The 25,395-nt window shown below is 42.8% G+C and overlaps 1 protein-coding gene across 1 annotated transcript; it reads right to left on the minus strand.

Annotated features, from left to right (window-relative positions):
* Positions 1–718: 718 nt before the first annotated feature.
* LOC139402162 (metalloproteinase inhibitor 2-like) lies at positions 719–25,395 on the minus strand. Its single transcript, XM_071146253.1, has 5 exons — positions 25,004–25,395; positions 4,694–4,794; positions 4,479–4,587; positions 3,182–3,306; positions 719–3,001 (listed from the first exon to the last, which is right to left on the minus strand). The coding sequence occupies exons 1-5, from the start codon at positions 25,131–25,133 to the stop codon at positions 2,804–2,806; spliced, it is 663 nt and encodes a 220-aa protein (XP_071002354.1). The 5' UTR covers positions 25,134–25,395; the 3' UTR covers positions 719–2,803.

Raw genomic sequence — 25,395 nt, forward strand, 5'->3', positions numbered from 1 at the left:
CTTGTCCCACTGCCGGCCACTGGGCTTCCTCTCATCATCATATTTGGTGGTGAGTGGAAACGCCAAACGGATGCCTCAGATTCATACATCCGGTGAAACATATGGCTCATTGTTCTATCTGTGGTAACGTGCTGGAAATCCAGAGGATTTCATTGATTGATATAATTGAAAACACAGTGCTTGGCTGTCATGTAACAACATGAATTATGGCATGTTATTATGTATTTCTTGTTTTTAATTTCTCAATAAATGTATCATACCCCACCAATTAAATGTTTTTTATATAAGAATATTAATCACTTATTGTGCACATGCAATCTCAAATAAGAGATGCCCTCAATTAAAAATGTGAACTTTTGTATCTAACATAGCCTTGAACTGTCACATAAACATTAATGGACCTCTACCATTTTCAATGACCCCTACACTAAAGTTTATTCCATCCTGTGATTTTGACCACTTTCTTCATGTGGAATGTAGTAATAATTGTAAATTTCCAGTGTATTCCAGAGGAGGGCACTCTGTAATCAAATACAGTCAACACGAGAAGGCACATAGATCTGTCAGCAGGAGGAGCCATTATACCACCGTAAAAATTCAGCATGACGAACAACTCCAATATGGGCATAATAATAATTATTGATAATAATGCGTGAAATATTGTGTCATATAAATTCTGCTGCACAATTGCCGAACAAGTAAATAAACACATCAGATGTATATCTAAACTTTTATTTGTATCGTCTGTCCAATGTCTGAAGATACCATACAGTCCCAATGACACAAGGAGTCATATGCATGCAAAAACTTCAGTTGCTTCTCCACAGTCTCATGTGGACCTAGCACGAGTCGTCCAATTTCATTCTACTTTTCTGCTAGTATTACATAAAGAGACACTTACTAATACAGAATTGATACCATGTACATTACAGGAGAATTTCATATTTTTTACGTGGATATACAAGTTTGGAGTTATATGATACAGTATCCCTGTCCTGTCGGCAAATGATTGATAAGTTATTATAGCAGTACAACATTGTGTTCAGTTTTTACTGAAGTAATACAACTGTAATTGTAGATGAACCTCTTGTAGAGGACAGGTCATGGTGAAGCAGAGCACCGGTAACCAACAAGCTACTCTGACAGGCTGGGTTCAAACCCAGGTGTCCAATGCACCACAAGACTATGTTAGCCCGCTAAGCTAAAACCTTGGCAATAGCTTGGGGCGCTAATACAAATCTTCAGTGGAGATTATGGCATGCTACAATATGGGTCTGATCTGTTTTGTGAAGTAACTACGTGTACTGTAAAGTGAACAGAAAACTGTGCCAAACATATTCCCTTTACCCCAATCACAATTCGAGAATATTCACACACAAAAAAGTTTGTGTTTTTTTTACAAAGAACACATGTAATTTGCAAAAAGGTATAACGAATCTCCCAATTTCTCTACTGAAATATGTTCTTACACAGAGGCATTACACCAAGAGACAAAACAACCAAAGCAAAATCTTATAATTATACCAGAACAAAACAAATATAAAATACGTACATAACATAAAAATGGAAGATTCAATGACCTTGTTTTCAGACTGTACTGTGTGGCATGTGCAGTGTAGGTATATAAACATAGCAGCCAGGTTTACAGTCTCCGTTGCAGAGAAATCAACAAAGGGTTTTGTCCATAGTAAGACCTTAGATAAGCCAGTTAATATTATAATAGGAATGATGAAGCACTTCTAGTTATACGACACTGCACCTATTTTTTTTTAGACCACTCCTGTCTAGTACATTAAAATGAACAGAATATTTATCCCACCGAAGAATATACACCAAGAATAATATTATCAGACTTATGAAGCAAGGAAGAAAGAATCTGAGCAGCGGAGGCTGGTGGGAGGAGCTATAGGAGGATGGGCTCATTGTAATGGCTGGAATGGAATAAATGGAACGGTATCAAACCAGATGTTTGACTCATTCAATTTATTCCATTTCAGCTATTATAATGAGCCCATCCTCCTATAGCTCCTCCCACTAGCCTCCACTGCATCTGAGTCATGTTTAATTTGGCCAATGACATTACAAAACTGAAGCCCTGGTTTCGACCTAAACTACTTCAGGGCTACGTTCACGAGGCTAGTGTTGAATGTTGTAGGCAAAGGTTGAATGTTGCAGATAGAAATGCCATGAATAGAGCTTACATGATTCCTTCCTTTATGTCAGAGAAACATGTTTGTTCTTCATGTATTTAAACATACGATCTGAACGTTCTACAATATTGTGCCCAGCTGAACATGCCCCAGGCTTTAGGATGGTATTTTTTAGGAATAATGTTCTATTTAGAAACACGACCACATCGGCCAACAACACTTTGATATCACCCTTTTTGGGTTTCAATAACACCTTTGGTTCCAGTTTAAAAACGAGCGACAAATGAACGGCACAAGATCAATTAATACTTGAAGCTCTATATTTGATTTGTAGTTTCTTTTTATTGCACTTGTACAAGAAGTGACCAGTAAGCGCTTTTAGAGAGGTGAGGGGGTCAGAAAGTGCTGTTTTCTCCAGATTGTTGCACTCTTGCATACGGACTATTTCCTGCAACCTGTCACCTGACCTCTCTATGTGACATCACAACTGGACAAGTCAATATGGGTCTTGTAATTCATTGATATTAACTACTTCACTGATTCATTTAATCATAATTATTTGGATTTGTAGCTTTGTGTACTTTAGTTTTTTCCATGTATTAATTGCAGACATCTTTAGTCACTCTGAACAGTAGGTGGATGGCCTGAAGAGTTTAGGGGTCTTCAATATCCAGGAACTCCTTCTTGGGTGGTGCTATCCCCCTGTACCAGGCACAGGACCCATCGCTCCTATTGATACAGGCAAAGTGTTGGGCCTGGGGACCGCTGTGGCTCTTTTCCATCACCCAGTCCGTCCACAGACACTCCTCTGGGGCGCTGATCGTACAGGGGATGGAAGTGCAGCGGATGATCTGTGGATCGGAGCAGAAGGAGAGAAAGACCAAGATCACCGACTGATCATTACCCCAATTCTCTAGCGTTTGCCAATGTGACCAGAGTAATCTTTTTAAGAAAATGTGCTGTGTAAATATTGAACAAAACTGGTGTACTGTAATATTCCTATAATTCCCATCAAACACACCCACACACACCTTGCACTTGCAGCCACTCTCATAGCGTTGAGTCAAACTCTTCTTTTGTGTGGCACTCATGGCCTCCCAAGACTCAATAAAGTCACACAGTGTTACATGCATGGTTCCATCAGTCTCCAGCTTGCCTGCAGACAGAGGAGATAGTGAGTCTATGTCCCATAGAGAAAACATACTGATACAGACAGGAACACTGGAACTCTTCGAGTGGGTAACACTTTATAATAACTTGAATAAGCATTCATAAACTATTTATAACTAGTGTACATAAATACTTCAAATCAATTCATATTTCAATATTTATAAACATTTATAAGAATGATAAAATGGTTCATTCATAAGCATGTATAACATTTGTCATGATTCATTTAGAAATCTGCAGTTCCAACAATAACAAAGCAGACATCCCGCCACGGTTTTGGTAAAAAGCTGAGGAATGGGGCTGAAGAAACGTACCCTCAAATTCATATACAGAGCTATGGATGCAAACACTGACCATGCATGTGATTAAAATGAAAACAAGCTTGTATTTTGGGTTCTGATGGGGTACAACAGTTGAACTAAAGACATTACTAATATACAAGCTATATTCTTCAAGAATCAATGGGTATACATCATTAATTTAAAAACAAACATTTATTTAAAAAAAAGTTATTATAAATGAAAACCTGAAGTTGTACCAAAATGTATTGTTTTAAAGCACTTGTTTTCTCATACAGCATGCAGTCAGTGGGATGGTCAGTAGGATGGTCAGTGGGATGCAGTCAGTGGGATGGTCAGTGGGATGGTCAGTAGGATGGTCAGTAGAATGGTCAGTAGGATGGTCAGTGGGATGCAGTCAGTGGGATGGACAGTGGGATGATCAGTAGGATGGTCAGTAGGATGGTCAGTGGGATGGTCAGTAGGATGGTCAGTAGGATGGTCAGTGGGATGCAGTCAGTGGGATGGTCAGTGGGATGGTCAGTAGGATGGTCAGTGGGATGCAGTCAGTGGGATGGTCAGTGGGATGCAGTCAGTGGGATGCAGTCAGTGGGATGATCAGTAGGATGGTCAGTGGGATGGTCAGTAGGATGGTCAGTAGGATGGTCAGTGGGATGCAGTCAGTGGGATGGTCAGTAGGATGGTCAGTGGGATGCAGTCAGTGGGATGGTCAGTGGGATGATCAGTAGGATGGTCAGTGGGATGGTCAGTAGGATGGTCAGTGGGATGCAGTCAGTAGGATGGTCATAATGCTGTAAGCATTTCTTGGTAGTTGAACCAGTGCTGGCAATAGATCTTGGTAACATAGTGAGAACCGCACCTGTGAAGAGATACTCCTTGTTGCCGTTGGTTTCCAGAGTAACGCCACAAACGGCTGAGGAGGGTGCAGTGAAGATGGCGTCGATATCCCGGTCAGGACCTTTGAACATCTATCCAATCACAAGGAGAGGAAGAGAAGGATCTATCAAACATGTCCATATGCAGGTCTGAACTTCGCTGACTGCAGAAAGCACTTAATAAAAAGTCTGATCATACCTTGATCTGTTTGATGTCGTACTTGATCCTCTTGATGGTGTTGCCATAGACGTCATTACCAGCCTCAACCACTTTCTTTCCAACCACCTTGGCCCTGATCACTAGAAGAGCGGAAGAGAGGGAGACATGTTTTAACTCTACTGAAATAATCTATTTCCGTTTTACTGGTCAGTCAGACACTGATGGTTTAAGGGTGTTATGGGATGGAAGAGAACAACAGTAAAATGCTTTATAGACCCATGTTTTTACCATCCGTTCAGACTGTGCATAAGTTTAGACTGTTTGGGTGTAACATATTGGCTAGGTTTGCTCCAAAACAGATGAAAGTCCGTTTTCCCTCCTGGTCCTAGATTCCTCGCTCTGCTTGTTTGCTTCTCCTTTAATTCAACACACTTGGTTTAACTATGCTGCACTGCCTTTAATTCAACACACCTGGTTTAACTATGCTGCCCTGCCTTTAATTCAACACACCTGGTTTAACTATGCTGCCCTGCCTTTAATTCAACACACCTGGTTTAACTATGTTGCCCTGCCTTTAATTCAACACGCCTGGTTTAACAATGTTGCCCTGACTTTAATTCAACACACCTGGTTTAACTATGCTGCCCTGCCTTTAATTCAACACACCTGGTTTAACTATGTTGCCCTGCCTTTAATTCAACACGCCTGGTTTAACAATGTTGCCCTGACTTTAATTCAACACACCTGGTTTAACTATGCTGCCCTGCCTTTAATTCAACACACCTGGTTTAACTATGCTGCCCTGCCTTTAATTCAACACGCCTGGTTTAACTTTGCTGCCCTGTCTTTAATTCAACACACCTGGTTTAACTATGCTGCCCTGCCTTTAATTCAACACGCCTGGTTTAACTATGTTGCCCTGACTTTAATTCAACACGCCTGGTTTAACTATGCTGCCCTGTCTTTAATTCAACACGCCTGGTTTAACTATGTTGCCCTGACTTTAATTCAACACGCCTGGTTTAACTATGTTGCCCTGCCTTTAATTCAACACGCCTGGTTTAACTATGTTGCACTGCCTTTAATTCAACACGCCTGGTTTAACTATGCTGCCCTGCCTTTAATTCAACACACCTGGTTTAACTATGCTGCCCTGCCTTTAATTCAACACGCCTGGTTTAACTATGTTGCCCTGACTTTAATTCAACACGCCTGGTTTAACTATGCTGCCCTGTCTTTAATTCAACACGCCTGGTTTAACTATGTTGCCCTGCCTTTAATTCAACACGCCTGGTTTAACTATGCTGCCCTGACTTTAATTCAACACGCCTGGTTTAACTTTGCTGCCCTGTCTTTAATTCAACACACCTGGTTTAACTATGCTGCCCTGTCTTTAATTCAACACACCTGGTTTAACTATGCTGCCCTGCCTTTAATTCAACACACCTGGTTTAACTATGTTGCCCTGACTTTAATTCAACACGCCTGGTTTAACTTTGCTGCCCTGTCTTTAATTCAACACACCTGGTTTAACTATGCTGCCCTGCCTTTAATTCAACACGCCTGGTTTAACTATGTTGCCCTGACTTTAATTCAACACGCCTGGTTTAACTTTGCTGCCCTGTCTTTAATTCAACACACCTGGTTTAACTATGCTGCCCTGACTTTAATTCAACACACCTGGTTTAACTATGCTGCCCTGTCTTTAATTCAACACACCTGGTTTAACTATGCTGCCCTGTCTTTAATTCAACACGCCTGGTTTAACTATGCTGCCCTGACTTTAATTCAACACGCCTGGTTTAACTTTGCTGCCCTGTCTTTAATTCAACACACCTGGTTTAACTATGCTGCCCTGTCTTTAATTCAACACGCCTGGTTTAACTATGCTGCCCTGCCTTTAATTCAACACACCTGGTTTAACTATGCTGCCCTGACTTTAATTCAACACACCTGGTTTAACTATGCTGCCCTGCCTTTAATTCAACACGCCTGGTTTAACTATGTTGCCCTGCCTTTAATTCAACACACCTGGTTTAACTATGCTGCCCTGCCTTTAATTCAACACACCTGGTTTAACTATGCTGCACTGCCTTTAATTCAACACGCCTGGTTTAACTATGTTGCCCTGCCTTTAATTCAACACACCTGGTTTAACTATGTTGCACTGCCTTTAATTCAACACACCTGGTTTAACTATGTTGCCCTGCCTTTAATTCAACACACCTGGTTTAACAATGTTGCCCTGTCTGGTCTGCAGATGGTTCAGGTGCCAACCAGGTACTGGTAGGAAGACTGAGGCACATGAGCGTTTCATCAGCTGTAATCTGAGAGAGGAATGTGCCTGGCCTGCTCTGAGGAAGCTAGTCAGCAATCTTTTGGAAAATGTAACCAGAATGCAAGCATGCGCACAGGAAATCAGTCACACACTGGACGTTGTCACACACTGTCGGGCCCAGGCCCCTCTTCCCGAGCCCTCCGCCCATCAGTCTGGGTAGAAGGTGCTGACAGCGACACAAACCAGCCTCTCTTTTCTTCTTTCTCCTCATTTCAGTCTGATTCAGGAGATTTTTACAGGATTTGTTGTTGGACAAGGAAGGAAGAAATAGGCAGAAAGGTTGGAGTGGAAAAACATGGTCCTTGCCAAACAGATGAACTTCCTCTGTAACGATGTTAAGTTCCCTCTATTCCACAACTGTCTGTCATCATTAGGACCAGTACACCACATAGATGTACTTGTTGCTTTATCACTGGAATTACAGTTTGTTTTTGTTTTGCAGACATCCTGATCCAATGAAATTACAGTAGACTGGGTTTTTTCTAATAGCTGTACCAGCTACTTAAAGGGGACACTACACTCCGTTGTCAGAGTTTGCCAGAGGTTTACAGACCTTAAGATGGCTCCACATCCCCTGCAATCGGTTCGGCAGAGTCAACTATGCCTCAACCAAAAAAAAATTGAAAAGATAAGCACCACAAATACGGAAATTATATATTTTCCATTCATTAGGGATTGTGGCATGTAGCTGTATCTACACAATACATAGCCTGGGGTGTGTATTTATGGATCTACACAATACATAGCCTGGGATGTGTATTTATGGATCTACACAATACATAGACTGGGGTGGGTATTTATGGATCTACACATTATATAGCCTGGGAGGTGGACTTTCCTCAACACAATATATAGCCTGGGAGGTGGACTTTCCTCAACACAAGATCCCTTTTGAGATAAAAAATAAATAGATCTGACAAACTTAGACTTTAGAGTGTAATATCCCTTTAATATGAACATCTCTTCTATTGGTTTTTAAAACCACAACTGTACCACTGCCTAGCAACAAACAAAGGGCAGTGTGGAAAACGCTGCTATGAATGAAAGATGAGGTTCACCTCAGTGCAGTCCAGCCCTAGCTGCATTCAGCTGTGAATCAGACTGGAGACTAATGTCAAACAGATGTTTACTTTGAGTTCAGTTGTCCAATTCCCCAAGGTGGCGACCGCAGGTACGGCTAAGAACAGTCTTTTAGGGAATTTATACTTTGTCTAAGAAGTATGAAGCATGTGCCTTAATTGGATTACAATACAGCCTGAGAATAACATTTCCTTTTAAGGTTTTACAGAGTCAAACTGTTGACAGGGAGAACGGAGAGGGAGGGACAAAAGACAACGAGAGAGAGAGAGAGAATACTAGGAGATAGGATGTTGAGAGTGATGGAGGAATGTAGAATATCTCCAGGCAGGGAAACAGAGTTAAGGAGTGGCAGGAATAGCAATCATTCTGCAGTTGTGGATTCATCCTCATCACCATTTAATGTGTTTAGAAAGAGACAGGCCAGCAATACCAATACCATATGCTAGCAGTGACATTCAGAGAGAGAGGAGAGAGACAGGGGGAGAGATAGACAGGGGGAGAGAGAGACATGGGGAGAGAGAGACAGGGGAAGAGAGAGACAGGGGAAGAGAAAGACAGGGAAAGAGAGAGACATGGGGAAGAGAGAGACATGGGGAAGAGAGAGACATGGGGAAGAGAGAGACAGGGGAAGAGAGAGACAGGGGAAGAGAGAGAGAGCGCGCAAGAGAGAAGCCAACAGGATCGACAGAGAGGGAGAAGTCAACTAAGATCAAGTTCATAGTCAGGAAAAAGCACTAAACTCTACCCAGGCTGCATGGTTTGCTGTGTGCATCAGAACAGCTCTGAGAGGGCAGCCCTCGCAGTCATTCAGACTCTAACCACTGGGAACACACTGTTTGAATCAACATGGTTTCCTCGTCCTTTCAATTAAATGACATTGAACCAACTTGGAATAGAGATTGAATTGACGTCTGGGCCCAGTGGGTAAGGTCTACACACAGTCTCGCTATAGTCTACACACAGTCTCACTATAGTCTACACACAGTCTCACTATAGTCTACACACAGTAGTGGAACAAGTACCAAATTGTCATACTTGAGTAAAAGTAAAGATACCTTAAAAGAAAATGACTCAAGTAAAAGTGAAAGTCACCCAGTAAAACACTACTTGAGTAAAAAGTACATTATTTTCTTTAGGAATGTAGTGAAATAAAAGTAAAAGTAGTCAAAAATATAAATAGTAAAGTAAAGTACAGACAACAAAGAAAACTACATAAGTATTACTTTAAAGTATTTTTACTGAAGTACTTTACACAACTGATCTGCACACAGTCTCACTATAGTCTACAAACAGTCTCACAACTGATCTGCACACAGTCTCACTATAGTCTACACACAGTCTCACTATAGTCTACACACAGTCTCACTATAGTCTACAAACAGTCTCACAACTGTCTGCACACAGTCTCACTATAGTCTACAAACAGTCTCACAACTGTCTGCAAACAGTCTCACTATAGTCTACAAACAGTCTCACAACTGTCTGCAAACAGTCTCACTATAGTCTACAAACAGTCTCACTATAGTCTACACACAGTCTCACTATAGTCTACAAACAGTCTCACTATAGTCTACACACAGTCTCACAACTGTCTGCAAACAGTCTCACTATAGTCTACAAACAGTCTCACAACTGTCTGCAAACAGTCTCACTATAGTCTACAAACAGTCTCACAACTGTCTGCACACAGTCTCACTATAGTCTACAAACAGTCTCACTATAGTCTACAAACAGTCTCACTATAGTCTACAAACAGTCTCACTATAGTCTACACACAGTCTCACTATAGTCTACAAACAGTCTCACAACTGTCTGCCCACAGTCTCACTATAGTCTACACACAGTCTCACTATAGTCTACAAACAGTCTCACTATAGTCTACACACAGTCTCACTATAGTCTACACACAGTCTCACTATAGTCTACACACAGTCTCACTATAGTCTACACACAGTCTCACTATAGTCTACAAACAGTCTCACTATAGTCTACACACAGTCTCACTATAGTCTACAAACAGTCTCACTATAGTCTACACACAGTCTCACTATAGTCTACACACAGTCTCACTATAGTCTACAAACAGTCTCACTATAGTCTACACACAGTCTCACTATAGTCTACAAACAGTCTCACTATAGTCTACACACAGTCTCACTATAGTCTACAAACAGTCTCACTATAGTCTACAAACAGTCTCACTATAGTCTACAAACAGTCTCACTATAGTCTACAAACAGTCTCACTATAGTCTACAAACAGTCTCACTATAGTCTACACACAGTCTCACTATAGTCTACAAACAGTCTCACTATAGTCTACAAACAGTCTCACTATAGTCTACAAACAGTCTCACTATAGTCTACACACAGTCTCACTATAGTCTACAAACAGTCTCACAACTGTCTGCCCACAGTCTCACTATAGTCTACACACAGTCTCACTATAGTCTACAAACAGTCTCACTATAGTCTACACACAGTCTCACTATAGTCTACACACAGTCTCACTATAGTCTACACACAGTCTCACTATAGTCTACACACAGTCTCACTATAGTCTACAAACAGTCTCACTATAGTCTACACACAGTCTCACTATAGTCTACAAACAGTCTCACTATAGTCTACACACAGTCTCACTATAGTCTACACACAGTCTCACTATAGTCTACAAACAGTCTCACTATAGTCTACAAACAGTCTCACTATAGTCTACAAACAGTCTCACTATAGTCTACACACAGTCTCACTATAATCTACAAACAGTCTCACTATAGTCTACAAACAGTCTCACTATAGTCTACAAACAGTCTCACTATAGTCTACACACAGTCTCACTATAGTCTACAAACAGTCTCACAACTGTCTGCCCACAGTCTCACTATAGTCTACACACAGTCTCACTATAGTCTACACACAGTCTCACTATAGTCTACACACAGTCTCACTATAGTCTACACACAGTCTCACTATAGTCTACAAACAGTCTCACTATAGTCTACACACAGTCTCACTATAGTCTACAAACAGTCTCACTATAGTCTACACACAGTCTCACTATAGTCTACACACAGTCTCACTATAGTCTACAAACAGTCTCACTATAGTCTACACACAGTCTCACTATAGTCTACAAACAGTCTCACTATAGTCTGCACACAGTCTCACTATAGTCTACAAACAGTCTCACTATAGTCTACAAACAGTCTCACTATAGTCTGCACACAGTCTCACTATAGTCTACAAACAGTCTCACTATAGTCTACACACAGTCTCACTATAGTCTACACACAGTCTCACTATAGTCTACAAACAGTCTCACTATAGTCTACAAACAGTCTCACTATAGTCTACAAACAGTCTCACTATAGTCTACAAACAGTCTCACTATAGTCTACACACAGTCTCACTATAGTCTACAAACAGTCTCAGACGGAAGCACAGAGCACCTTTTCTCTGAGGCACACACACACACACACACACACACACACACACACACACACACACACACACACACACACACACACACACACACACACACACACACACAAACATACACACACACACACACACACACACACACAACACCAAACATGCCCAGGGGACCCCACAGTACTGCACTGGGTGATCCTTGCAGAATGATCGACTCACGCACACACACTCCCTCTTTCCCTCTGTGTTCCACACTCTGCCATTCTGAAACACACAGCTGCTAGTGTTACAGCCCCATGGACAACCAGTGTAGGGAAACCCTCCTGCTCCTCCAGGGGGATTGGTGGTCATCCCCTTGACCGGAGTGTGCAGAAACAATCCTCACTGGCTGAGCAGGAATCCGACACCGGACACTTCTGCTTCCCTCCGATGGTAAAGTAAGTCAGGTGGAATGTTCCAAAGGCACCAAGCAAGGATATATCGACTGACTGGACTGTGGAGTGACACAGTTGTGCTGCGTCACTTGGATTGGTGGACAATGCTGTCGGTCTGAAATGTACTGTGAAACTAGTCTGCTCTTGGAAATGAGAGTTGGGTTCTGTGTACATGGCTAATACAGTACTCTCCTCATGTAATATCATTTTGTCATTTTGTCAATTTGGTATTTCCTTTTGAAAATACACTAACATGATTGGATCGTGACGTGTAATGTCCCTCTCCATTGATCCTGCGCAGATCATGAGTCCTACCATTTACACATTTCAACTCCTAACACCATCCGATTTTCCAATCACCAAACCTATGAAGAATTGACTGAGAAAGTCCAGAAACAAACTAATACATGTAATCTTCCTCAGGTTTAAATCCAAATGGTTTAACCTCTAGCTGCCACATGTATGTCTAATAGTGGGGATAAAAACACACGTCCTGTCTGAATGACCGGATGGTTACCAGCAGCCATCCATCAGATTCATTACACTATAGAGCTGCTGGAACAGTGGGGCTGCTATTGGACGTCTCACAGTGGTTGTATGTGTCCCTTGGGGCCATTTGAGGCTGTGTTTGGTTGACACACTACATCAGTGTAATTGGATGGGAGATGTGATGCATGTTACAGTCTGCTCTCATTGGCCCTGTGCCTTAACAACAGTGTACACTGTGTAGTCAACAAACACCACGCTCTGCCTGGCCCCCAAGGAGAGCCGAAATGAGGTACCACCATGCTGGAAGGGGGGGGGGGGGGGGGGGGGGGGGGGGGGGTACAGGCAGCACAGTATGGATGGACACTGAAAAGGGCACTCAAAAAATAGGACTTAAACAAGGCCTTGATAAAGCCTGTTGACAGATGTTCAAGGAGGGTAGATTTACCAGGAAGTGGCTCATCATAAACCAACTCCTTGTTCACTCTGACTGTCCCCCCTAAACTGAGTTAAAGGGTAACACTTTACAATACTGTTACGGGTTTATAAAGGATCATAATAATAATAATATTAATTGTTGACAGTCAATTAAACATTTTACAAGTCATTAAAAAGTTAGAACTCATTGATTAAAATTGTGAGACATTCATTCAAAAAAAGGAACACAAAGGGAGCACTCAATTATGGCTCTGGAAAAATCTGACATTTGTTTTAAGATTCCAGTTACCCATTCAGTGTTACATTGTAAAACAGCATTTCCAAAACTCTTTCCATTTCAAGTTCATTTGTAATCTATGGGAAGGCTAAACTACTCATCCTAGTAACTTTCCCAGACTACTATGCAACTCCACCGTGCAGAGGTGCAACCTGGGAGAGTCCACTGAATGATGATTATGACTAACATGGAGTGTGTGGTGTGTGTTCATTTCTAACCAGAGTTGCACACCAGTTGATTTGCGCTCGGTCTCAAGATAAAATCATTGTAGGAAATGACAATGTTGCCTGAAAACAGTTGACCACAGATAAAATCATTATAGGAAATGCCAATGTTACCTGAAAACAGTTAACCATAGATAAAATCATTATAGGAAATGCCAATGTTTACTAGAAACAGGATAACCAAAGGCTGTGAAAAGACAAGAATAATTATCTGGCAGGCTGCAACAAGATCAGGAGTGGTTGTGGAACAGAGTGTACTTTCTTTCACAAGCAACAAACAGACTAGTTGGGATACTTGCTTGGTCATCAGCAAACATTTTAGAACAATATGCAGATGGTAAAATGTCCATGCTTGTCATTTAATTGTAGAGGAAGAGAAGGGTTCTGGTTCAGCCAGCGGCCGACAACTCCTGCTCTCTATTCCTGCCCTCTATTCCTGCTCTCTATTCCTGCCCTCTATTCCTGCTCTCTATTCCTGCTCTCTATTCCTGCTCTCTATTCCTGCTCTCTATTCCTGCCCTCTATTCCTGCTCTCTATTCCTGCTCTCTATTCCTGCTCTCTATTCCTGCTCTCTATTCCTGCCCTCTATTCCTGCTCTCTATTCCTGCTCTCTATTCCTGCTCTATATTCCTGCCCTCTATTCCATTCCTGCCCTCTATTCCTGCTCTCTATTCCTGCTCTCTATTCCTGCTCTCTATTCCTGCCCTCTATTCCTGCCCTCTATTCCTGCTCTCTATTCCTGCTCTCTATTCCTGCCCTCTAAAGACTAACAAGACAGGCACTTCAGTGGGATCCACAGGGTTGGACATCGAGGAAGACATTGAGAAGAACCAACGAAGAAGGGATGAAGAGGGTAGGAACTAGGATTCACCTGGAATGAAGTTAAGGAAACTGATCTGAACTGGGTTTGCTGGAGATACACTGTTGAGGCTCTTTGCTCCACTAGGAGCTAAAATGATTAGGTCAAATCAAAAGAAAGACAGTAAATTACCATTTAGCAGATGCTAAATCCTCATTCCATATACAGTATACCATTTAGCAGACTCTTTTATCCAATCGAATCCTCATTCCATATACAGTATACCATTTAGCAGACACTTTTATCCAATCTAATCCTCATTCCATATACAATTTACCATTTAGCAGACACTTTTATCCAATCTAATCCTTATTCCATATGCAGTATACCATTTAGCAGATGCTTTTATCCAAAGCGACTCAGTCATGTACCCATACATGTATTACGTATGGGTTGATCTGATAATCAAACCCACTATCCTGATGTTGCAATCGCCATGCTTTACCAACTGAGCTTGCTCCCTCCGCAGCAATGCCAAATTCATCAATCCACTCAAACCAAACAATTAGCTCTCACGTCAAGTGTTCCCCATTGTGTCCCTCAATCATTTTGGAGAATCTACTAGGAATGAAATCTAATGGTTGTCCATAAACTCATAAGGAACTGTCCTCAGGGAATTGTGTGTTGCATGTCATCACACCTCTTCACTAACTGAAATATAAACCCATAAATCTGGTTAATGGTACATTTCTCTGAAACGTCACGTATAGCTGCTCATGTTGTAGTGCTGCCAAAGACCCTCAACCGTCCTGCCTTATCATACTGCACAGGACAGACTGCGTCAGACCTCAACCGTCCTGTCTTACCATATTGCACAGGACAGACTGTATCAGTCCTCATCCATCCTGTCTTACCATACTGCACAGGACAGACTGTATCAGTCCTCATCCGTCCTGTCTTACCATACTGCACAGGACAGACTGTGTCAGTCCTCATCCGTCCTGTCTTACCATACTACACAGGACAGACTGTATCAGTTCTCATCCATCCTGTCTTAACATACTACACAGGACAGACTGCATCAGTCCTCATCCGTCCTGTCTTACCATACTACACAGGACAGACTGCATCAGTCCTCATCCGTCCTGTCTTACCATACTACACAGGGCAGACTGTATCAGTCCTAAACCGTCCTGTCTTACCATACTACACAGGACAGACTGTATCAGTCCTCATCCGTCCTGTCTTACCATACTACACAGGACAGACTGCATCAGACCTCAACAGTCCTGTCTTACCATGCTGCACAGGACAGACTGCATCAGTTCTCATCCGTCCTGTCTTACCATACTACACAGGACAGACTGCATCAGTCCTCTTCCGTTCTGTCTTACCATACTACACAGGACAGACCGCATCAGTCCTCAACCGTCCTGTCTTACCATACTACACAGGACAGACTGTATCAGTCCTAAACCGTCCTGTCTTACCATACTACACAGGACAGACTGTATCAGTCCTCATCCGTCCTGTCTTACCATACTACACAGGACAGACAGGACAGTTGAGGACTGATACAGTCTTACCATACTGCACAGGACAGACTGCATCAGTCCTCATCCGTCCTGTCTTACCATACTACACAGGACAGACTGCATCAGTCCTCATCTGTCCTGTCTTACCATACTACACAGGACAGACTGTATCAGTCCTCATCCGTCCTGTCTTACCATACTACACAGGACAGACTGTATCAGTCCTCATCTGTCCTGTCTTACCATACTACACAGGACAGACTGTATCAGTCCTCATCCGTCCTGTCTTACCATACTACACAGGACAGACCGCATCAGTCCTCAACCGTCCTGTCTTACCATACTACACAGGACAGACTGTATCAGTCCTCATCCGTCCTGTCTTACCATACTACACAGGACAGACTGTATCAGTCCTAAACCGTCCTGTCTTACCATACTACACAGGACAGACTGTATCAGTCCTCATCCGTCCTGTCTTACCATACTACACAGGACAGACAGGACAGTTGAGGACTGATACAGTCTTACCATACTGCACAGGACAGACTGCATCAGTCCTCATCCGTCCTGTCTTACCATACTACACAGGACAGACTGCATCAGTCCTCATCTGTCCTGTCTTACCATACTACACAGGACAGACTGTATCAGTCCTCATCCGTCCTGTCTTACCATACTACACAGGACAGACTGTATCAGTCCTCATCTGTCCTGTCTTACCATACTACACAGGACAGACTGTATCAGTCCTCATCCGTCCTGTCTTACCATACTACACAGGACAGACTGTATCAGTGCTTGAAGTAGAATGAAAAGGTGCCGGTCCGCTTTAATTTCACAATGCCGGTATTCATGTTTTACAGCGACTAACCTAGAGGTGTCGATACTCAGGCAGTTCAATTCTGGTAAAGTGCTGGTAAGCCTGATGAACACTGGCCCAATTCAAGCACTCGTCTGCATTAGCTATCCGCTCAAGACTTCAAAAGCATGGAAATATCATCTCACTTAGTAGAATGAACAACCGTTAGCCAACCTATCCACGTGATAAACAAACAATCCAGCCAAACCCTGAGTACATAAGGAGCTGTTGTGATGTCAAAGCTGGCGCAGATTTTTGCTTTGGACAGAAAAGGATGTGGTTTTAATGGTATCGTCTGTTGACACAGCTTGCAGCAGGGCCTGTCTTCAGAGCAGAAACCAGGCAGCCTACTTTTTTCAGATCCCAAAAGGTTTGCATTCCTTTTCCCAAAATGTCTCCATAGGTACACACCCCTCCAACTAGAAGCAATACGAGGCAGTGGACTGCTTGGTCAAATGCATGACTGACATAACATCTGATCGTCGAGCGGCATCGAAGGGCTCCGTAACCAGTCAGTCCCGACGGGAGGATTTCAATTAATGTGGATGGAAATGGATTTGTTTCTGCTCAATCCCTTCTCATGATTGAATAAACTGTCTGGAGATGCCAATTAGAAGAAGACTTCCAGTATATTCAGTACATGGTGTTGTTATCGCAGTAGTCCACAAGGAGTGAACAGGATATCAAGGTCATACGCTTCAGTACATGGTGTTGTTATCGCAGTTGTCCACAAGGAGCGAACAGGATATCAAGGTCATACGCTTCAGTACATGGTGTTGTTATCGCAGTTGTCCACAAGGAGCGAACAGGATATCAAGGTCATACGCTTCAGTACATGGTGTTGTTATCGCAGTTGTCCACAAGGAGCGAACAGGATATCAAGGTCATACGCTTCAGTACATGGTGTTGTTATCGCAGTAGTCCACAAGGAGCGAACAGGATATCAAGGTCATACGCTTCAGTACATGGTGTTGTTATCGCAGTTGTCCACAAGGAGCGAACAGGATATCAAGGTCATACGCTTCAGTACATGGTGTTGTTATCGCAGTAGTCCACAAGGAGCGAACAGGATATCAAGGTCATACGCTTCAGTACATGTCAGACAGACAATGAAATACCCCTGGAATTGACTGTCCACCTCTGCCTAAAGACAACAAAAGGTACTAAGTGGCCTTGGTGGTCTAGCTACAGAACATACACCTACCAGTGTCAGCATGGGTTCTAATGTCACCTGCTGCCTGTGACATTAGTGATGGGCCGGGTCGATACAGTTACATACCGGGATACTATTTTTTTATGATATATCGTATCGTTTTGACTATATCGCAATATTATTTTTGCGCTAGTTGGCTGTACTTGCACCAAAACACCAGTGTTTTCAGCACTTTTATTTCCATGACTGATCAAACCTCGTTTTCTCACAATATTCTTTGTAATTTTCCCGATGCCATTAGCGGGCTAAGCTATGTTGAAGGGGTATTTTTGTCCCTCTGCAGAGGACAAATGGTGAGCAATATTTTTGGAGCATCAAAACACAATAAAATCACAGTATCGAATTGCAATACATACAGAATTGTGAAAATCGCAAAACATATGGTATCGGCACCTAAGTATGGTGATAATATTGTATCACGACGTCCCTGGCAATTGCCAGCCCTGTGCGACACACTCGCTTCCCATCTTTCCTACTCCCCCTACTGTCCTCTCTCCAGTAGAAGACAAATACTGAAGCTCCTTTAAAGAAAGTGACCGAAGGCGCCGTCCACCCCACCACACCAACCTACAATGGACCACATGGAAACTAGGTTGACAGAGTGTCATTCATGCCAGTCACCTCTACTGAGAGGGCAGGAGGTCCCAAATTGAACCTCTTGCGTTAAAAAATGCGATGTATCCTGAAGACAGGGACCAGCACCAAACTAGTACACCAGGCCAAATGAGGTCAACTCTGAAGCAGGCCAAGGATTTACTTCATCAGAATGGTTTGTGTAAAAAAATACCCCTTCATCATAGCTTAGCCCGTTAATGGCATCTTACATCTTAAATTACAAAGAATATTGTCTGGTTTTCACTGGTGAACATCGACCAAGGAATTTCCAGAGATTAAAAGTCCTTCCAGAGGTTATGGGTTTACACAGCTGGATTTTAAAAGGCAGTGTGTGCCAGAGACTTTCTCAACAGGTTCAGATGCTTGGTCGTGCTCTTCATTGGCCCTCGATTTCCTCATTTCCATCAGACGGGATGACAAGGCCATTGCAATGTCACCACGTTGCCAACTTCAAGGCATCGTTGTGCAATAGCAAAGCAAACAGTGTCCAGTGTTCACATACTAGAAACCGTTGACAGTAAAATAACCCATTCTGACCATGGTTTGTGCATTTCACAGCATAGTTGGGGTCAATTCATTTTCAATCCAGTCAATTCAGAAAGTAAACTAAAAGCACTAATCCTCCTCAAATTGGAATTTCAGTTTACTTTCTGATTTGACTGAATGGAAATAGGATTGACTCCAACCGTGAATCACAGCCTTTTAGAGTCAATGAAATGAAAGTGCAATGAAAAGACCATTGTACTTTTGACCTTAAACCTAAACCTTATTCTGCTGCACTAATCTCATAAACAGGATTGTGTTTCTACATCAAACGAGCAAAAGGACAACATAGGAATAAAGTGGAATCATATTACACAGGTTCTACGCCCCTCGCATGTTTTTAAATGTTTTTTATTTAACCTTCATTTAACTAGGCAAGTCATTTAAGAACCAATTCTTATTTACAACGACGGCCTACCCTGGCTAAACCCAGACAACGCTGGGCCAAATGTCCCAATCACGACTGGATGTGATACAGCCTGGATTTGAACCAGAGACTGTAATGATGCCTCTTGCACTGAGATGCAGTGCCTTAGACCGCTAGACTCGGGAGCCCAGGGGCTACAGTCCATTACAGATTACAAAGGAAGATCCAGGAGTGATCTGCCCAACTATGCCTCTCTACCAGACTAACTCAACGCATTTAACACACGCTTCGACAATAACCACACCATGCGTGAGGCCCCAGAGGACTGGGGGATCTCGCTCTCCGAGGTCGAGATGACAGCTTTGCACACTCTTGACATAATAATAGAAAATAGTACAAACAAAGAAAAAGCCTTGAATGAGTAGATGTGTCCAAACTTTTTGATTGGTACTGTATGTGAGAATGCTGTTCATTGACTACCACCATTCCCGTCACCAAGCTTAGGACCCTGGGACTGAACACCTCCCTCTGCAACTGGATCCTGGACTTCCTGATGGTTCGAACCCAGGTAATGAGGGTAGGCAACATTACCTCCGTTACCCTGACCCTCAACACAGGGACCCCACAGGGGTGTGTGCTTAGTCCTCTCTTGTACTCTCTGTTCACCCACGACTGCGTGGCCGTGCCCGACTCCAACACCATCATCAAGTTTGATGACAAGCCGACAGTGGTAGGCCTGACCACCAGCGACGATGAGACAGCCTACAAGGAGAAGGTTAGTGACCTTGGCGGTGTGGTGCCAGGACAACAGCCTTTTCCTCAATGTCGGTAAGACCAAGGAGCTGATTGTGGACTACTGGAAACAGGGGGCCGAGCACGCCCCCATCCACATCAACAGGGCTGCAGTGGAGCGGGTCAAGAACTTCAAGTTCCTCGATGTCCAAATCACTAAGAACTTAAAATGGTCCACACACGCGCACAGTCATGAAGAAGGAGTGACAGGGCCTCTTCCCCCTCAGGAGGTTGAAAAAGTTTGGTATGGGCCCTCAAATCCTCCAAAAAGTATCCAGCGGCACCAGCGAGAGCATCTTGACTGGCTGCATCACTGCTTGGTATGGCACTCTACAAACTCACTCACACCGACACTCCAACACACACATATATATTCATACTGACCACTACGCCTTCTGTCTCTCTCTCTCTCTCTCTCTCTCTCTCTCTCTCTCTCTCTCTCTCTCTCTCTCTCTCTCTCTCTCTCTCTCTCTCTCTCTCTCTCTCTCTCTCTCTCTCTCTCTCTCTCTCTCTCTCTCTCTCTCTCTCTCTCTCTCTCTCTCTCTCTCTCTCTCTCTCTCTCTCTCTCTCTCTCTCTCTCTCTCTCTCTCTCTCTCTTTATGCTGCTACTACTCTGTTTATCATACATCCTGATGCCTAGTCACCTGACCCCTATACATATCTACCTCTATCCCTCCAGTATCCCTGCACTTTCTCATGTTCATCTTATTTCAGTGTGTTTCTGTTCTACCCTGTTATTTTTAGTACTACCTTGATACTGAATACTGCATTGTTGGGTTTAGAGCTCGCAAGAAAGGCATTTCACTGTCCTTGTGCACATGCTATTAAAACGTGAAACTCTACGAGCTCTGGTGCCATTGCAACCTATAGCAGAGAAACGGTGGAATAAGTAGAATAAGTAAACTGCTGTATATATACACCACAGGCTGAGCCAGCTCACAACCATGAAGAAAGTCCCTAAAAAAACAGTATATAAACATCAAGACAAGCCGGTCACTGTTTAGAGATTCTCGTTAGCATAAGTTAGTTATGTAAAGACAAGTAACCCAAACAAGCAGTGGTCTGTACCTGATCAAATCAGAAGAGAAAGAGGCCCAGAAACAGATCCTCGTCAGGGGAAACCAAAGGTTTGGCCTAATATGACTAAATCAAATACAATTTGATCAAATACTATTTTATTGGTCACAGACACATGTTTAGCAGATGTTATTGCGGGTGTACTGAAATGCTTGTGTTCCCAGCTCCAACAGTATAGTAGTAACTAACAATTCACAACAATATACACATATCTAAAGGTAAAAGGAATATTAGGATGAGCAATGTGTGAGTGGAATTGATTAAAATACAGTAGAAGTAGTGGGATTCCCTGGTTCTTTAAAGAACATATACAGTCATTAGCCTTCAGGCCGGACGTGGTGCTGTAGTACATTCTTAGAAAAAGAAAAGTGCTATCTAGAACCTAAAAGGGTTCTTCGGCTGTCCCCATAGGAGAACCCTTTGAAGAACCCCTTTTGGTTCCAGGTAGAACCTTTTTGGGTTCCAAATAGAACCCTTCCCACAGAGAGTTTTACATGGAACCCAAAAGGGTTCAACCTGGAACCAAAAAGAGTTCCCCTATGTGGACAACCGAAGAAACCTTTTGGAATCCTTTTCTCATGAACGTGAGCGACCCTGCCTGGACCTCACACCAAAGCCCATGTTTCCCAGATTCCATTTGCCACACAGGCTAGCAGTAGTAACTATACAGTAGTAATAGTGGCTGCAGTGGAAGGCATCTATCATCTGTAGTTGTTGTTCTGGTGGTTTAGGCTGGACCAGGGTAGAACCCGTCCAGGGTTCTAGAGTTCTTAATTCCACTCTTTTACCTTTAGATATGTGTGTATTGTTGTGAATTGTTAGATATTACTGCACGGTTGGAGCTGGAAACACAAGCATTTCGCTACACCCGCAATAACATCTGCAAAACATGTGTATGCTACCAATAAAAGGTGATTTGATTTGATAGAGTAGAAGGTCCCAGAATAACAGTTCTCAGTCACAACACAGTGGATTGTGCTACTCGACTCCTAACATCTTGCCTGTTCATGGTACACTTTGATGACCAATGCAAGGATCTGGCCAGAGAACCATCCATAGTAGAGCTCACAACAAACAGTATTTACCCACAATGCAGTACACAAGCTTTGTTTATTCGTATCTGCCTGTATGGATGTTAACATCACAACAGCAATGACAGCACCTTTGAAAGAACAGATGACTTTAAATGGATACATTTCAATCATATTTTGACCTTGTTAAATCCACTATGAGCCAGGCATAGGTCAGTCACATTCCACAGAATTAACAACTATCCTGTGTTTATTTCACAAGGACAGACGCTGGAATATTCTTAGCTGGTTGTGTTTGAGAATATCTCCCTTCATGTGACCCCAAGGTGATTTAAATGATCTGGAGAAGAACATGGGTCTGAGTGTCTGGTACAGTAGCTGTTACTATAAGACTACTCTATAGAGGGCACAGTGTCTGGTACAGTAGCTGCTGCTATAAGACTACTCTATAGAGGGCACAGTGTCTGGTACAGTAGCTGCTGATATAAGACTACTCTATAGAGGGCACAGTGTCTGGTACAGTAGCTGCTGCTATAAGACTACTCTATAGAGGGCACAGTGTCTGGTACAGTAGCTGCTGATATAAGACTACTCTATAGAGGGCACAGTGTCTGGTACAGTAGCTGCTGATATAAGACTACTCTATAGAGGGCACAGTGTCTGGTACAGTAGCTGCTGCTATAAGACTACTCTATAGAGGACACAGTGTCTGGTACAGTAGCTGCTGATATAAGACTACTCTGTAGAGGGCACAGTGTCTGGTATAGTAGCTGCTGCTATAAGACTACTCTATAGAGGGCACAGTGTCTGGTACAGTAGCTGCTGCTATAAGACTACTCTGTAGAGGGCACAGTGTCTGGTACAGTAGCTGCTGCTATAAGACTACTCTATAGAGGGTACAGTAGCTGCTGCTATAAGACTACTCTATAGAGGGTACAGTAGCTGCTGATATAAGACTACTCTATAGAGGGTACAGTAGCTGCTGATATAAGACTACTCTATAGAGGGCACAGTGTCTGGTACAGTAGCTGCTGCTATAAGACTACTCTGTAGAGGGCACAGTGTCTGGTACAGTAGCTGCTGCTATAAGACTACTCTATAGAGGGTACAGTAGCTGCTGATATAAGACTACTCTATAGAGGGTACAGTAGCTGCTGATATAAGACTACTCTATAGAGGGCACAGTGTCTGGTACAGTAGCTGCTGATATAAGACTACTCTATAGAGGGCACAGTGTCTGGTACAGTAGCTGCTGCTATAAGACTACTCTATAGAGGACACAGTGTCTGGTACAGTAGCTGCTGATATAAGACTACTCTGTAGAGGGCACAGTGTCTGGTATAGTAGCTGCTGCTATAAGACTACTCTATAGAGGGCACAGTGTCTGGTACAGTAGCTGCTGCTATAAGACTACTCTGTAGAGGGCCCAGTGTCTGGTACAGTAGCTGCTGCTATAAGACTACTCTATAGAGGGTACAGTAGCTGCTGCTATAAGACTACTCTATAGAGGGTACAGTAGCTGCTGATATAAGACTACTCTATAGAGGGTACAGTAGCTGCTGATATAAGACTACTCTATAGAGGGCACAGTGTCTGGTACAGTAGCTGCTGCTATAAGACTACTCTGTAGAGGGCACAGTGTCTGGTACAGTAGCTGCTGCTATAAGACTACTCTATAGAGGGTACAGTAGCTGCTGATATAAGACTACTCTATAGAGGGTACAGTAGCTGCTGATATAAGACTCCTCTATAGAGGGTACAGTAGCTGCTGATATAAGACTACTCTATAGAGGGCACAGTGTCTGGTACAGTAGCTGCTGATATAAGACTACTCTATAGAGGGTACAGTAGCTGCTGATATAAGACTACTCTATAGAGGGTACAGTAGCTGCTGATATAAGACTCCTCTATAGAGGGTACAGTAGCTGCTGATATAAGACTACTCTATAGAAGGCACAGTGTCTGGTACAGTAGCTGCTGATATAAGACTACTCTATAGAGGGTACAGTAGCTGCTGATATAAGACTACTCTATAGAGGGTACAGTAGCTGCTGATATAAGACTACTCTAGAGCATCAGTGGGACAGGAAGAAGAAAAAGGAGAGAGAGGGGGGGGGGGTTGATGGGTTCTCTCTGTAAAATGTAAAGTATGTGAAGTATTGGATAATTTCATGTTGATTTGAACATTTGTTTTGAAGCAACGTGCTGTGTGTGTACGTGTGTGTGGTGTGAGAGAGAGGTCCACCCATCACCAGTCCCTCTTGTATTCTCAGTATGTTGCAAATAAAGCAGGCCATCCATCTTAAATAGTGAAACAAATGAACTGTCAAAGATAATTGATATAACCTACCACTATTATTTGATTTTCATAATAGTCTACACCAAGAAGTCTACACTACAACTGAGTGCCTTGGGCTCAATGTAGGAAAATGTGAATTTTACATTTTTGGTGTATATCATTTAGCTTTTGGACAAATAACAATGAATCTGAAGGCATACTGTAGGCCTATAGCAACATAGAACACTTGGTGTAGAAAACCTACAGGAGGGCAGCTATCCAGGAACAGGGTTTGAGAACCCTGGCTGTAGCCCGTTTTACTGTTGCCTACTTAATTATGCAAATAATTGTGTGAGAATACGTAAATATAGGCCTAATGATCATGGCATGAAAATTATACAAAGTTACAGCGACCACAGACAATTCTGTATGATGCGCAAAAATGTGTAGTAGCCTATCTTGATACAGTGTAGTAGCATATCTATCAACATGTGAAGAGAAACAAATGTTGCCAAAATTGCTTACCGACGTCTGCATTGCAAAAAGCCTGTTGAGGATGCGCAGGGGAGCAACTGCAAGCTTCTGCGATGTCTTCCACCCGCCAGAGGAACAGAACGACCAGAGTAATGAAACAACTGCTTATGGACCAAGTCATTTTGGAAACGAATTATTCTACTGTCGACTGTATGGAAAAATATATCAATCTATCGCGTGGAGGGAAAATGTTTACCCCACGACAGCTAAAGAACAGAAACACAAATATATATTCAGTCCCAAGCTTTTCAGCTCGTGAAGTCGATTGTTTCGCCAAATATCACAAAAGGATCGCACTAATGAAAGTGTGACATGTAAACTACACTAGAACATTGCCCTTTCCCTTCTAGACTGTTCCAGACTGACAGACACCTAGAGATCTG

This window comes from Oncorhynchus clarkii, unplaced genomic scaffold, assembly GCF_045791955.1.
Source record: "Oncorhynchus clarkii lewisi isolate Uvic-CL-2024 unplaced genomic scaffold, UVic_Ocla_1.0 unplaced_contig_11100_pilon_pilon, whole genome shotgun sequence".
Lineage (NCBI taxonomy): Eukaryota > Metazoa > Chordata > Actinopteri > Salmoniformes > Salmonidae > Oncorhynchus > Oncorhynchus clarkii.